The following is a 16,044-nucleotide window of genomic DNA, read 5'->3' on the forward strand; positions in this document are numbered from 1 at the left end:
CATATTCATAGAACATCTTTTTTTTTTTTTTGAGATGGAATCTCGCTCTGTCACCCAGGCTGTAGTGCAGTGGCACAATCTCGGCTCACTGCAACCTCTGCCTCCCAGATTCAAGCAATTCTCCTGCCTCGGCCTCCCAAGCAGCTGAGATTACAGGCATGTGCCACCATGCCCAGCTAATTTTTTTTTTGTATTTTTAGCAGAGATGAGGTTTCACCATACTGGCCAAGCTGGTCTTGAACTCTTGACCTTGTGATCCACCCACCTCAATCTCCCAAAGTGCTGGGATTACAGGCGTGAGCCACCGTGCCTGGCCTAGAACATCTTAAATTGAGGATAGCTATTTCCAGATTGATCTAAATCTGATTGCTTAATAGTAAACTTATCTTTTAATGTTGCAGTTCCTAAACATTATTTTATGCCTTGCAGTTCCCAATCTTTGCTACATTTGGTTTAACATTCTAATCTAAAAGTGGTATGACTATACTACAGGAGAATGATAAATATTTTCTTTGGTTTTGGCCAAGAAATAAAAAATTAACAAGTATGGCCAGTGACAACAGTGAACACTGGTAATATAAAAATCAGCAAAACTGCTAGCTTAAATTTGCTAAAGGCCTAGAATGACAATTAGAAGAAAATTAGATTCTGAGTACTCATGGCTTTCAATATATGAGCCTCAGAGTACTAGGTTTAGCCACATTGGTGTCAGCACTAAAAACCTATGACTGATATATTTAAATTTAATATAGTTTTGGTTCCTTACCAATAAAACAGGAGTAGGAATTCTGACCCATTACACTTGCAAGTCTGGTAATGGTTTACTAATTTAAGACCCTAGAGAACTGTTAAATCATTAGTGTATATGAAACAAATAGCAACTTTCAAAGGTCAAATTATGAATGAGTGATGAACACTTTTTTAAAGGAAAGATTTTTGTGTGGCTTAAAAATTTTTAGTTGGAATTCTCCTATTCCTAAGCATCTCTTTAATTTATATCTCCTATTAATGAGTAAGTATTTTTCAATAGAACATTTTAAGGAATAAAACTTCAGTGCCTTTAAACAAATTTCCTACATATCAATGACGTTAGTAAAGCACCACACCTGACTTCACCTGGGCTTAGATTGCCTAAACCTACTGATTGGCTGGGGTTACCAATGCACAGGCAAGCAAATATTCCAGAGGTCTGAGTCATCTCAGAATGTAAGGGAGATGTTTTCCATTTCCCACTTGTGTCATATGACATACTGCGGGGGTGGGGAATATATCTTAAGCTGCAGTGTCTGGTGTCACCAGAGGGTACTTATTAGAAACTCCCTCCTGAGACTATGTTTGACAATGAGGAATCAGTTAGGGCAGGATTGTCATTTTAAGTGAGCACCCCAGGTGGTTGATTCACTGACCACACTTGGAGAAACAAAGCATAGTGTTTACAAAGCCTTTATCAACCCTTTATTAGATAGTTACTCATTTTTGCAAAATCTGTTGGGTTTAAAAAAAAAACCTGTTGGGTTTAGTCCATTTTCCAGGCATCCTAATTAATCTAACCATTACATGGTAGTAGCCAAGGTTTATTTGTCTTTTTTTTTTTTTTTTTTTTTTGAGGCAAGGTCTTGTGCTCTGTCACCCAGGCTGCTGTGCAGGGGTGTGATCATGGTTTGCTGCAACCTGAATCTCCCAGGCCCAAGCAATCCTCCCACCTCCTCCTGAGCAGCTGGGACTATAGGTATGCACCACAACACCTGGCTAATTTTTGTATTTTTTGTCAAGACAGGGTTTCTCCATGTTTTGCCATATTGTCGAATTCCTGGGCTCAAGTGATACGTCCTCCTTGGTCTCCTAGAGTGTTGGGATAACAGGTGTGCGCCACTGCGCCCAGCCCACTTTGTCATTTCTGACATTCAAGGAATTCTCTTTTGCTCCCTAAACTCCAAGTGTCACAGTGCCTAGATGCTAAGTCCTTAATTAAATATATGAATCCATATTCAGGCCAACCTCTCCTCCTCATTTGATTTACCGTAAGAATCAATCTTTCAGGACAATTTTGCTTCTAGAGGGTGATGATGAGGAAGAGGAAGAACAGAATGACAGTAACTACAACATTATTCTACATACTGAAGACACCAGATTCTCATAACTGGCACTATGGGGTTTGCAAGGCTTCATTATACAACTTTTTGTGAAACCACATATTCATTCAACAATTATTTACTAGAACCAGTAATTACTTACTTAACTGCAATGAAAGGATTGTTTAATTTTTTCCACCTTGCTTAGGAATGAGGAATAAGATACTATCTCAGATAACTGATGGATACCTACTTTGTATGCCTTTCACTAATTTAAAATTTTGTAATGACAATATTGCAAATTGTTGGCAATTGCTCTAGTAGAATGGTCCTTTTCTTCAACTTAATATATATGGGCATCTGAAATTTCTGGGTAAGAATGATAAAATCCAAATGAATAAATATAGTATAGTACTTCAAAGATTTAAAAAAATAACTTATTCCTTTGAAGCTTCTAGTTCTCGTGATGGGAATGGGGAAGACAGCATACAATTGGGATATATGGAAAGTAATTTTAAAATGAAAAACATGCATCACTACAAAATTATTTTTTAGATATATACTCCTGAGATACGAGAATAGGGTCTAAAATTCATGACATCCATCCGTGTCTTCATTGAGCTTAGTTCCCCATCCTTGGTATAAAACATATTTAAGCGTCCCACCCCGGGGAAGAACAATTTCTGGAATTCAGTTAGTATTTTTGGAATTAGTCAGTACTATTTTAAGGAGAAAATATCTTATAGTTTTGGTAGGATCAGTTACTGGTTTTAGACTATTTCTAAACCAAGCTATATTCTTAGCTACAACATAGATAATCCCAGAATCCCGGCCCACCACAGAGAACTGAATGCGCAAGTGCAAAGTGAATGTGCCAAGATACAACATACCTTCAGCTTATTTTTCTGTAATATAAATATTTAAAAATTTTATCCTTGAAAAAGTACCATTTCCTGGCTTGTACAATGGTGGTATTGATGCATACATTTCTGAGTTAATTAGAAGATAAACACCTAGTGCAGTTACAAACACGTGTTTACTGAGGATCCCCTATGTTCCAGGCAGTATGCTGGCCCTGGAGCTAGTGCAATGGACTACAGTCTTGACTTAAAGTCTCACCTAGTTGGGAAAGATTAAAAAACAAACATAAAAAATAAATGAGATAATTTCAGCTAAGTGCTATGAAGAAGAAGATAAAATAGGATAATGTGGTGTAATGTGATAAACTATAACTAGATGTGGAGTTGTAGCTGAGAGGGTCAGAGAAGGAATGATGAAGACATGACATGAGCTAGAGGGTGTGGAGCATTCCAAACAGATGAAAAATCAGCACGGACACATGCCGAGCTAGAAGCAAGCTGGAGGAACAGAAAGAAGGCCACTGTGGCTGGAGAACCGTGGGCCCAAGGAAGAGTGGAGGCAGATCAGAAAGGCAGGGGGTGGGGAGCACTAGATCATGTAGGACTTCTGATTTTATTCTACAGGTCATGAGAAACCACTGGAGCTAAGTTTTCAGTAGGGAAGTTAGAGAATTTTATTTCTGCTTTAATAAGGTCCCTCTGGTTGTTATACAGAGGATGGTCCATAAAGGGGCAGGAGCAGAAGTGGTGTGTTGAGTTAGGAAGCTGGTTGATGGGTTAAACTAGAGCTATAGCAATGAAGATATTGAGAAGTAGTCAGATTGGGGATATCTTTTGGGGATAACACCAAAAGCACTTACTGATGGATTGGATGAAGACTGTGAAGGAAAGCAAAAAATCAAGAATTATGCCTAAACTTGGGGCTCAAACAACTGGCAGACAGGGAAGGCTTGAGTTTGGCAGAGGATTCTCGGTCAATGTTTTACATGGTTAGCTGACTATCTGTACCAAGAGCATGTGGGAGACGTCAGGCTGGAGAATAGGTATTTGAAGATTCTGGACTAAATGACATCACTTGATTAGAAAGTGTAGCCAAGGAAAAGAAGAAGGCTGACAGTGAAGCCTTGGATGTTCCAATGTTTAGAGGAAGAAGAGTCAAAAAAAGAGACTGCAACCAAGGAGTTTAGCACAGGCTAAATTTAGATGAGAAATATCCTTCCTTCTACGCAGAAGAGCACTCTGCTATCTGTTGCCATGGTGATATAAACGGGTATATACTACCTGCAAGTTTTAATGGACTTTGTAAACAGATTCAATGCCTAGGGTGAGGAAGCATTTTCTAAAGAGATTCTAACTTATCTGTTATTAGCTGAATCTAAGTGTCATTTGCCTATTTAGTGAGTCATTATTTATTTAGTGAGTCAGTCTTACAGTACCTTTAGAAAGAAACTAGCTTTTCTTAAACCCATATTTCCTATCCCCCTACCACCACTATCAACCCCCTGTACCCCACCAAAGGTTCCCTTGGCTCTGCATAGCTCTGCCCCAGCTTCCTTTTAGTCCCTGGCTTTAGGCTGTCTCCAACCTAAGTCCCAAGATTCTTTCATTTTTAGTTCTGCTGCTCTTTTACATTAATGTAGCTTTTTATAGGATTGGAGATTTTAAAAAACCTACTAAATAGCTGTTATATTTTTTGTTAGGATACATATACGTGCATAATTCTGTCCTCTTTCTCTTCTGATATTTTCAGCTACTATAAGGGTTAGGAATTTGCAAAAGGATTTATTTCTGAGAGTCTTCAGAATCTAGACTGCATAAAAATGTTCTCCTTTAAGAAGTTGCTTGAGTTACTGAGTTTTCCCTTGGAATGAAAGATACTTGAAAGCACAATATGTATGTTCCTGATTGGAGCAGGGGGAAACAAATGGAAATTATTAGTAAGATTACACTGAAATCTTACTAATTAGAAAGGTTACACTGAAGATTTTATTTCTCTCTACACTTTAGATCTGGGCTTCTGAGTTTAGTAGTATAAACTCCCACAGTTGTTAGAGCTCACTCACTCTACATTTCCCCCTGAATTTGGAATATACTCAGTATCGACTCACTATTCTTCCATCCTTCAAACCATCTCTCCTATTCCACTCAGTGGTCAGCTGCTGGCACTGCTTTGATTTATCCCCCTGTCTACTCTCAGGCTGGCTGCTTAATTTTTGCTTAGCAGTATAGTCTTTAAAAAAAAAGCCCAAATTTCAAAACTCTCAGTATGTGTGGGGGCAGAGGGGTGCAGAGTGGGGAGGGGCAGTAAAGTTGTGGTTTCTGTGGAGAAAATATTTCTGTGGAGTCAAAAGACTATATTAAAAGCTCGTCTTCCACAGAATATAGGTCACATTCCTGGTAAAAGTTTGGATGCCTGTTTTTTAAAAAAACACAATGTCTCTAAACACCATAGTTAATATACTATAAGTGATATACTTTGAATAAGGCATAATAAGGGTCTACAATGTGCATAAATCAACTAGGTAAAACATTATAATAACCAATCCTGTAAAAAGCTACATTAATGGAGAAGGGCAGAAGAACTAAAAATGAAAGAATCTTGGGACTCAGGTTGGAGAGAGCCTAAGGCCAGGGTAAGCTGGGGCAGAGTTCTGGACAGTCAAGGGATGCTGAAGGTGGGAGGCTGATAGTGGTGGTGGGAGTTTGTAGAGGGGTAAACAGTGAAAAGAAAGGATATAGAAAACACAGGGTCTTGAGTGCCAAAAAGAAAATAAGCTGGGAAACCACGTTGGCAAGTTAAAAGCCTTGAAAGATCTACTATACTGTGAGGAGTGAACTATTTTAAGTCAAATTGCTGTAGGTTAAGTCCCATCTTACAGTAAAAGATGGCATCACTGATCTATGAGGTCTTTTACACCAGAACTATGTTATTCCAACATTCGACTTTGCTTCTTTAAAGAGATTTTATTGAACAGTCCTCTCAGGTATCTTTCACAAACGTACTTTCTTTTTAAAATTATTTCCTGTTACTATGAAAAGTAGTTTGCATCAAATACCAGGAGAGATGTGTGTGTGTTTTTAAAAACATGGTCTATTCAATTAGTGCAGCTATGATATTAGATTGAAAAAAATTTCCTTCCAAGATCTTTATCATTATGGTAGAGTATTTGTTCTTTGAATTTCTTGCCTTGTTTTTGGGATCACCTTATTATGCAACATCTGCTCTGAATTTCAAATGTGATAAACAGAGTATGAGTGTCGGTGGCAGATGGCTAATGACCAGCAGCGACAGGGCATTCAAGCCTGCCTTGTTTTCTGGGAAGCGATATTTTCATGTTAATTTGCTCTGTGTCCTGCAAAGATGAGACAAATCACCTGCTCGTAATTCAGGCAAAATGGAGACCACCAGGAGCTGAGAGGGGCCATGGCTTGATTCCTTTAGGAGTGAGAAGAGAAGAAGATCTGAGAGGCTTTCCTCATCTGCAGTACAGGGACCAGTCAGTCACTTTGCATTATGTCAAATTGAGAAAGATGAATCAGCCCTGGGCATCCCATACTGACATCAGAGCCACTGTTTACTGCAAGCAGATATTATTCATGAAAACAGATATTTCCCAGAGGCAAAAAACAGGTGCTATTAACAGTGTGTGTCAGTTTCTGAAGTCTGGGTTTTGTAAAATAAACCTAATAGTGTGTTTTATCTCTTACTAAAAATATTACAACCAATAGAAAACTCTAAGAAACATTCAATTGAAGATAAAATGAAATCTAATTCACAGAGAAAACGACCCACACAGACATGAACCTGGAGCTTTTCTGGCCCTCTCAAGCTCTATAGAATTCATTTATCATAAAGATACATAAATAAAAAAAATTTTATTCCAAGATTGAATCATCAGAAGAGGCCATATGGTCTTGAGCTCAAAGAACCCTGTCCTATTTTAGAGGCTGCTGTTCTTTTGTGTGACCTTTCAGTGCCTCAAACTTGTGAAACTATATTGACAATTGCATCAAACATTTTTTTTTATCAAACATGTTTCATGCACAGAATGTCCAGAGAATAATTCTAGGTTTTTAAAGAGTTTATAAAATAGTTGAGAAGCCAGGTCATATCCTAGGAAAGATTAATGTATTATACAGACAAGACTAAATACCAAATGAATGATTTAGTAAAAGAGGGCATTACATTTGGAAAAGCCTGTACAGGAGAATATTTTACATAAGAGTCTCTCTCCGTCTGTATCTTGCAGTGTACAGTTCTTTTTCTGGGCGGCAGTTACAAATGACTAAGAAAAATGGTGAGGAAATTTCTTTACAGTTCTTTCTGACCCTCTCTCATAGGATGGCAGATGAAAGCATGAAAGAGAAAAATAAAAATCTGAGAGCTGTTTTTTTTTTCTCATAAAGCTCCATAAATGGAAGGTGCTATATAAGCATAGATACTCTGAATTTATCACGTACTCTAAAAGAAAAAATAACACAATCATTAAGGTGTCAATTATTGCCTCATAAATCTCAGCATGGAAACCCAGGAAGGCAATATTAAATCTCAAATGAGCCAATAAAAATTTAATAAAGATGGCACTGAACTCCTCCACAAGTAAACAGACCCAAAGATAATATCCTGAATTAGAAAGAGGAAAGCCAGATATGTCAACAATAAATCTATGAGGGAAAATTAGAATATCTGTTGACTTCACAGGACAGCAGCCAACAGGCTGCTTTATGCAAATGTCATTGTCAACCAAGAATGGATGCACCTAAAGGACATCAAGAAAAGAGGTTAAATAATGTGATGAAAACCCCAAGATGAAGTGTGAATGTGATTTCTATGCATGCTTTTTTTTTTTTTTTTTTTTTTAGAATAAGGTATATTTAATGATGTTGGAAAGAATCACCTATGATTTTATTTTATTCTCATGAACTTCTCAATGAAAATTTTCAGTTCAGGCCTATACTCTTAATGTACTTTATTAAAGTCCCACATGAGCACCGTGCAATAATTAGAGTTTCCCCAATAAGTTTACCCAACTATCAACCTTTATGAGTACTTATGGCTTATGGTGTTGTTTAATGTCTTTTTTATTTTTCGAAAACAAATGGCACTTAAGTGCACTTCAAAAATTGTTAGGTGATATAAGTAAGCTAGAAAAATAAGATCATCATGGGCTCTTTTCTAACAAACGTGTTGATGAAATGATAAGCAAAATGATGTTACCCCTATGATATCTAGTAAGACACCATGGAGCATCCTAGTTTTATTCGAGTACTGCCCAACTAATGCAATTTATGTCCTGAATGTGCATTAGAATATCCTGAGTTTCAGTGGCCTGTTAACTGGTAAACAGTGCCACAGAAAACACAACACTGGGTAGAGGAAAATCCCCTGAGCTTAAATGATCTTAGATGAGCTCTTGTTTTGATTTTCTATTTTATATATATTTCATGTTAAAATATCTGGCCAGGCATGGTAGCTCATGCCTGTAATCCCAGCACTTTGGGAGGCCAAGAGGTGGGCGGATCTCGAGGTCAGTAGTTCGAGACCAGCCTGACCAACATGGTGAAACCCGGTCTCTACTAAAAATACAAAATTAGCCATGCGTGGTGGCCCGTGCCTGTAATCCCAGCTACTCAGGAGGCTGAGGCAGGAGAATCGCTTGAACCTGGGAGGCGGAGGTTGCAGTGAGTTGAGATCGTGCCACTGCACTCCAGCCTGGTGACTCCGTTTCAAAAAATAATAATAATAATAAATAAATAAATAAAAATAAAATATCTTAGATATGTGACTCCGTCTCAAAAAAAAATAAATAAAAATAAAATATCTTAGACATGTGACTCCGTCTCAAAAAAAAAAAAATCTTAGATATGTATAATTATTTAACAACATGATACGTTTTAATCTATGCAAGACAATGTCAATATTAATACCTATGATTTGGATCCTTTGAAAAGTAATTTAAATTTAAGTATTTTAAAAAATAGTTTGGCACAATATAGACTGTGCTTACTTATACATAAGTAGTCTGTTCTTTACTTGAAAATACCCCTAAACTACTTAAATAACCATACAGAATGTGTACCACAGGCTTGTGTTTGCATTTTATCTCTTCTCTTATACTCTAAAGGTCCTTCAGAGCAGGTCCTCTCTTTCTCATGCCTAATTCAATTTTGTGTCCCTGAACTGCCTAGCACAGAACCCTCCCTGCACAGAGTGAATATTCAATAAATATCTGTACGAGTATAGTCAGAGAAGCTCTTATTGCAACAGAGCATTCTATATAAAGAATCAATTTCTGTGTTCCCAATAGGTTGTTCAGAATAACAATATTTGCTTGATCTAGTTATTAAGGCTTCCCATAAATAAGCCTATATAACAACAAAATATTTCTGTTCTCTGGTTGTGTGCTTTAAAATTTCAATTAACCAGAATTCAGATTCTCCTACTTAGCAGCTGTTTATTCTGCATTCCAATTCTTAAAAACAAGTCAATCACAGAAACAAAAGATACGAGTGTTGATTAAAAATAATTTTGTATCAGTTATATATTCAGCTTAAAACTATCCATTTGATGGTTTTATTATGCTTTTAAATGATTATTCAAGTTTTCAACAATGACCTTAAAGCATCACACTCAAATTATTTTTTAAAAAACCTTATATTTAATAAGGAAGGAAAGTAGGTTAGTATAGTTCAGAATTTTTTTTTAATTAAGAATGAAGATAAAAGAGTCTTCTAATTAGCTTTTAAGTTAGCAAAAAATGTTTGATTAACCACTAACATGTAAGTTAACTGCCTGAAATATTTCATTTGACTATGGTTTATTTTACTATGAAAACATCAATACAACTTTAGCCACAAACCTTCAATAACTAGAGCCCCTTGCCCCCAACTCCACCTCGTATCTGACAATTTGGATCAAGGGGTGCTGATCCTAATGGCTGAAGAAATTTAACAGCCTCCAGGACAATCCCTGTTCAACACGGAATGAAGTGACATTCCCTTTCCTGGAGATAGACAAAAAGCTCAAAAAAAAAAATTAACTTTTAATGTCACCTTGTTCAAGAGCTTCTGGCAACAATCACCCCCTTCTAGCAAGCCTCCAGCTCCATCCTGGCTCAGCCACTGCCCCCTGTCTTCTCCTCCCCTTTCTTACTTTGGTGACCACCCTTCTGCCTGTTCCTTTTCCTATCTTGCTTGCCCCTCCACCCTCACCCTTGAGATTCCCCCCATTCCAATTCATTTCTACTCCTGCCTGATGAAACCTGAGTCTAGTAAACCACTCTGGCTTATCAACATTTTAACTGCACAGATGCCTTTGCAAATGATTCCACTCAGTAGCCTCCAATATACTAGGATAATTTAATATAATGCTCAAAAGATCTATGTAGGTGGTAATGTAAGATATAAAATATATGGTTGCCTCATCTGTCTGTTTTTTTAAAAAAAAGATACTCCCCAAATAACTTTGAACTTAGAAATGTATCAGAAAATGTCAATGATTTTTTGATAGTCTATGTTTAAAGCCTTTGAAAGTCATTTTAAAAATAATTTTGAAAATACTTATATCTAAAGAAAGCTTGACAATGTGTCTTATTTACTTTGTACCTATGTGTATAAATCATTGTGTAAGACACTGTCAGGACATGAGGATGATTGAATACATGAGGTATGTACATTAAAAAATCCCAATTAAAGGTAGAAAACAAGATAAAGAGGTAGAGATATGCAGAACAAGTGTTATAAGGCGTGTGAGATTACATCTAGCTATAAGAGCTGATCAAATGGCTTTTGAGACGGCACTTGAAAAATTTAGGTAGATAGCTTGGTGAGAAGGAGCAAAAGAAATGGCATGAGAAGGAAGGCCACCAAGGTGGAAAATCACAGATCATACTAAGAGAATGATGAGCAGTCCAATTTGGCTAGAAAACTGTATAAGAAAAAGGACTATGCCCTGCTCTGCATGCTGAACACAGGGTTTCTGACAAACTCATAAAGGAGAGAACTAAAGCTTCAAGGGTGGAATAGAATGCCAGAGGAAAGAGGGGTGCACAGACAGAAGATGGCCAAGAACAGGTAACTATCAGGCATACCTACATTTGGAGGGCCTTAATGTCCTTGAAACTGCTCAGGAAGAAATGGGACTATTGTTAAGCACCAGATTCTTTAATGAGAGCCAGATGGGAAAAAATACAATATTAATCTAAAACAAAAGGAATAAATCATTCAATATGTCAAATTCTAAATGTATCAGTCAGTATCTGAGAACGTCATTTAGCTATCACTAAAGACATTTCTTAGTCTGTTGAGAAGATAAACTACTTTTAGCTATTAACTTCTATCTAGAATGATGGTGAATTCTATAACTCATTTCTAAACAACGAATGATAAGGCAGGAGTCTGTTTAAGCTACCTAATTCACACAGACAAAAAGGTTTTCATGAAGACCCGCACATGATGTGTATAAATCTAAAAGATCTACGGGGAAGTTCAGTTAAGCAGAATGCAAATAACAACAAAACTTTATCAGCAGCATTTTCCATTAGACTTACAGGTAGGAAGAACTTCCAGTCAATATACTGCATCTAGTTTACTGACCTCTAAGGATAGAAAGCATGTCTCAATCATCTTTGAATCCCAGGAGTTTGGCATAGTATCTGGTTACTTAGGCTTCCCTATAAACGTTTTATGAATAAGAAAAATGAAGAAAGAAGGAGGGCCTAACAAGTAATATTTCAGATTCACATAGCATAGGTTGTCCCGGAGTTATTATACAATCATAATATATAATGTGCTCATGAATAATGTTCAAATTATGTCTCTAATAGACAATAAACCATCAGAAGAAGACTGAGCTATACTTACTAAACTATGTTTCCTAAGGTCTAAGACAATGTACAACTAGGTATTTTTAAATAATTTTAATATGCCTTAGAACTAAAGGTTTTTTTTTTCCACTTAGTTCTAAAATTAATGAACTAGAATACATATGTCTGTACTTTGAACATCTCACTTAGTTGATGAACTGGAATATATCCCAATCTTTGAACATTTTCTTTGATTTTTTTAACTATATACCGAATTCTAAAAGTTGTAATTGTGGCAATTTTCATAAGGAAAGAAAGCCATTGCTTAACAGACTATAATAGTCGACTGCCTGATAAGACATGAAGATGATTCTTGATACCTTTATGGTTTCAGTGGGCACTCCAGGCTCTGGAACTTTATCCAAGTAAGTGGTCAAGTCTTGATCGACATGTTCAAACACTAAAGTTAGTTTGGTTTCTCTGTCTGTTCGTGACACTGTGCACACATCAAACAACCTAGAAGAAAAAACAAAGAGGTTAAGTAGGTGGCAATAAGCAAAGAAGTAACCTGTATGTTTTATACATATCGCTCAATTTGGTCTCATAATAGAAAAAAAAGGCCAGTGTTGATCATTTCTTGTGATCATATGTAAAGATATCAAATGAGATCTGATACTTTAATAACAACATGAAGTTCAGGAGAGGGGCACTCAGAGTGTGCGGTTAAGCATGAGAACATCTACAGTAACAATGAGAAAGCAACGCGCTTGGAGCACAAGAACGCTTGGAGAGTTTCCTTAGTTAGGACCTTAGATAGAACTTGCCAATGGGGATAATTTCAAAAACTTGATGTCTAGGCAAAATATGTTTCTTCTTAGCTCACAGTTTGAGAATTACTAGAGATAGATTGAGCATCCTTTGGAGATGCTGAATGTTGTAATCAAGATTTTCCTGGAATTTAAGGTGTCACAACCATGTCTGTGAAAACAAATATGATGGAATATGGAGAAATTTAGTTTATTTCTAAGACAGCCCTCATCCTGCTGAGTCAACTCATTCCCTGGAAAGGGCATACATTCTTAGTTTTTAAAATTCCAATACCATGTTAATCAACATTGTAAAATTTAAACTTTTTTTTCAGGGGTAGGGGGACCTGCATTGGTAAACTATATTGCCCTTAAATAATAAAGCAACAGATTAACAAATGTTTTGGATGGGTAAATCCAGTTTCTTCCATAAAAATCTTAAAATAAGACAAAATTTAAGTTTTAAAAACTAAGCCTTCAGGAGTCAAAAGAATATTCAAGCCAAAGGACAAAATTTCCTTTCGTTTCAACCACAGTACACTATTTAGCACAACAGATTCTCACCAAATGTTTGAAGAATTAAACTACCCATAAACAAGCTGTAAGTACATTTCTTAACAAGAATGTAATATAAATACTAAGAAAAAGCTAATAAAATACTATTCATATTACTTTAATTTTTTAAAAACATTGAATAAATGCCTTCTTCAAAGAAACTATAAATGTGCATAGAGTCCAATAACTGATGCACAGGGTTGACTATCAATTATCCTGCTTACATATTACCTCCGTTAATTTTTTTTATTATATTTTAAGTTCTGGGATATATGTGCAGAATGTGCAGGTTTGTTACATAGGTATACACGTGTTATGGTGGTTTGCTGCACCCTTCAACCCATCATCTACATTAGGTATTTCTCCTAATGCTATCCCTCCCCTAACCACCCCCCACCCCTGACAGGCCCTGGTGTGTGATGTTCCCCTCCCTGTGTCCATGTGTTCTCATTGTTCAACTCCTGCTTATGAGTGAGAACATGAGTGTCTGGTTTTCTGTTCCTGTGTTAGTTTGCTGAGAATGATGGCTTCCAGCTTCATCCATGTCCCTGCAAAGGACATGAACTCATCATTTTTTATGAGTGCATAGTATTCCATGGTGTATATGTGCCACATTTTCTTTATCCAGTCTATCATTGATGGGCATTTGGGTTGATTCCAAGTCTTTGCTATTGTGAACAGTGCTGCAATAAACATATGTGTGCATGTGTCTTTACAGTAGAATGATTTATAATCCTTTGGGTATATACTCAGTAATGGGATCACTGGATCAAATGGTATTTCTGGTTCTAGATCCTTAAGGAATTGCCACACTGTCTTCCACAATGGTTGAACTAATTTACACTCCCACCAACAGTGTAAAAGCATTCCTGTTTCTCCACATCCTCTCCAGCATCTGTTGTTTCCTGGCTTTTTAATGATTGCCATTCTAACTGGTGTGAGATGGCATCTCATTGTGGTTTTGATTTGCATTTCTCTAATGAACAGTGATGATGAGCTTTTTTTTTCGTATGTTTGTTGGCCTCATAAATGTCTTCTTTTGAGAAATGTCTGTTCATATCCTTTGCCCACTTGTTGATGGGGTTGTTCTTTTCTTGTAAATTTGTTTTAAGTTCCCTGTAGATTCTGGATATTAGCCCTTTGTCAGATGGATAGATTGCAAAAATTTTCTCCCATTCTGTAGGTTGCCCGTTCACTGATGATACTTTCTTTTGCTGTGCAGAAGCTCTTTAGTTTAATTATATCCCATTTGTCAATTTGGGCTTTTGTTGCCATTGCTTTTGGTGTTTTAGTCATGAAGTCTTTGCCCATGCTTGTGTCCTGAATGGTACTGCCTAGGTTTTCTTCTAGGGTTTTTATGGTTTTAGGTCTTATGTTTAAGTCTTTAATCCAGCTTGAATTACTTTTTGTATAAGGTATAAGGAAGGGGTCCAGTTTCAGTTTTCTGCATATGGCTAGCCAGTTTTCCCAACATCATTTATTAAATAGGGTATCATTTCCCCATTTCTTGTTTTTGTCAGGTTTGTCAAAGATCAGATGGTTGTAGATATGTGTCATTCTTTCTTGTTTTTTTTTTGTTTTTTTTTTTTCTTTTTGTGAAGGAGTTTCGCTCTTGTTGCCCAGGCTGCAGTGCAATGGCACATCTTGGCTCACCACAACCTCCGCCTCCCGGGTTCAAGCGATTCTCCTGCCTCAGCCAAGTACTACTCCCACCCGAGTGGCTGGGATTACAGGCATGGGCCACCACGCCCAGCTAATTTTATATTTTTAGTAGAGACGGGGTTACTCCATGTTGGTCAGACTGGTCTCAAACTCCCGACCTTAGGTGACCTGCCCACCTCGGCCTCCTGAAGTGTTGGGATTACAGGTGTGAGCCACCGTGCCCAGCCATGTGGCATTATTTCTGAGGCCTCTGTTCTGTTCCATTGGTCTATATATTTGTTTTGGTACCAGTACCATGCTGTTTTGGTTACTGTAGCCTTGTAGTATAGTTTAAAGTCAGGTAGCATGATGCCTCCAGCTTTGCTCTTTTTGCTTAGGATTGTCTTGGCTATACAGACTCTTTTTTGGTTCCATATGAAATTTAAAGTAGTTTTTTCTAATTCTGTGAAGAAAGTCAATGGTAGCTTGATGGGGATAGCATTGAATATATAAATTACTTTAGGCAGTATGGCGATTTTCACAATATTGATTCTTTGTGTCCATGAGCATGGAATGTTTTTCCATTTGTTTATGTCCTCTCTTATTTCCTTGAGCACTGGTTTGTGGTTCTCCTTAAAGAGGTCCTTCACATCCCTTTTAGGTTGTATTCCTAGGACCTCTGTTAAACTTTTAATGCCTTGCTGGTTCACCATGTCATCCTTCTGCATTTCTGGGCTTTATGGACCCCACATTTGGACTTCTCTGTGAATCTATACTAAATTTTAAAGGAAACGAAAAAAAAAAAAAAACCAAAACCAAAAACAAAAAACACTTAACAAAAAAACCCCACCACTGTAATTAGGTTAAATCTGGCAGGTCAAAAAACAGAACACCAACAACTACACATGCTTCATAGCCAGATCCAAGCTTCTTTTTAATTATGGGCAGTTTGGGGTGAATTATACAACTCCATTAAAATTAACCAGAATCCATTGAAATTTTTTTCCTCACATTTATCTACTTCTAAACATTCTGGTTTTTAAGTTTTAATATCCATTCCTAAACTTAATATTTTCCCCTAATGTCACTTATTCTGGAAAATTATTCCAATAAAGTAAAAACTCTTAACAGATTTATTAAAGATAGTACCATAAATCATATTAAGTCTCACACTCTAAAAATATGATTGCTATCATGCATGGATTTAATATGTGGGAAATTTATCAAAACAGTTCTTTTGGCTTGATAATTCAAGATAACTACAACTATTCACAGGCTTTTTAAAGCCAGCTTATTGCTATTAAAT

At 36.8% G+C, this 16,044-nt stretch overlaps 1 protein-coding gene across 4 annotated transcripts in view; it reads right to left on the reverse strand.

Moving 5' to 3' along the window:
- CDK6 (cyclin dependent kinase 6) overlaps positions 1-16,044 on the reverse strand; it is a 234,671-nt gene that overhangs the window by 157,532 nt on the left and 61,095 nt on the right. For all 4 annotated transcript variants that reach the window (XM_003809732.6, XM_003809731.7, XM_055114711.2 and 1 more), the window contains one exon: positions 12,117-12,252. In XM_003809732.6, the coding sequence (XP_003809780.1) occupies positions 12,117-12,252 (136 nt within the window). The remainder of the gene's footprint in view (positions 1-12,116; positions 12,253-16,044) is intronic.

The sequence above is a fragment of the Pan paniscus genome, chromosome 6 (genome assembly GCF_029289425.2).
Source record: "Pan paniscus chromosome 6, NHGRI_mPanPan1-v2.0_pri, whole genome shotgun sequence".
In the NCBI taxonomy this organism is placed as follows: Eukaryota; Metazoa; Chordata; class Mammalia; order Primates; family Hominidae; genus Pan; species Pan paniscus.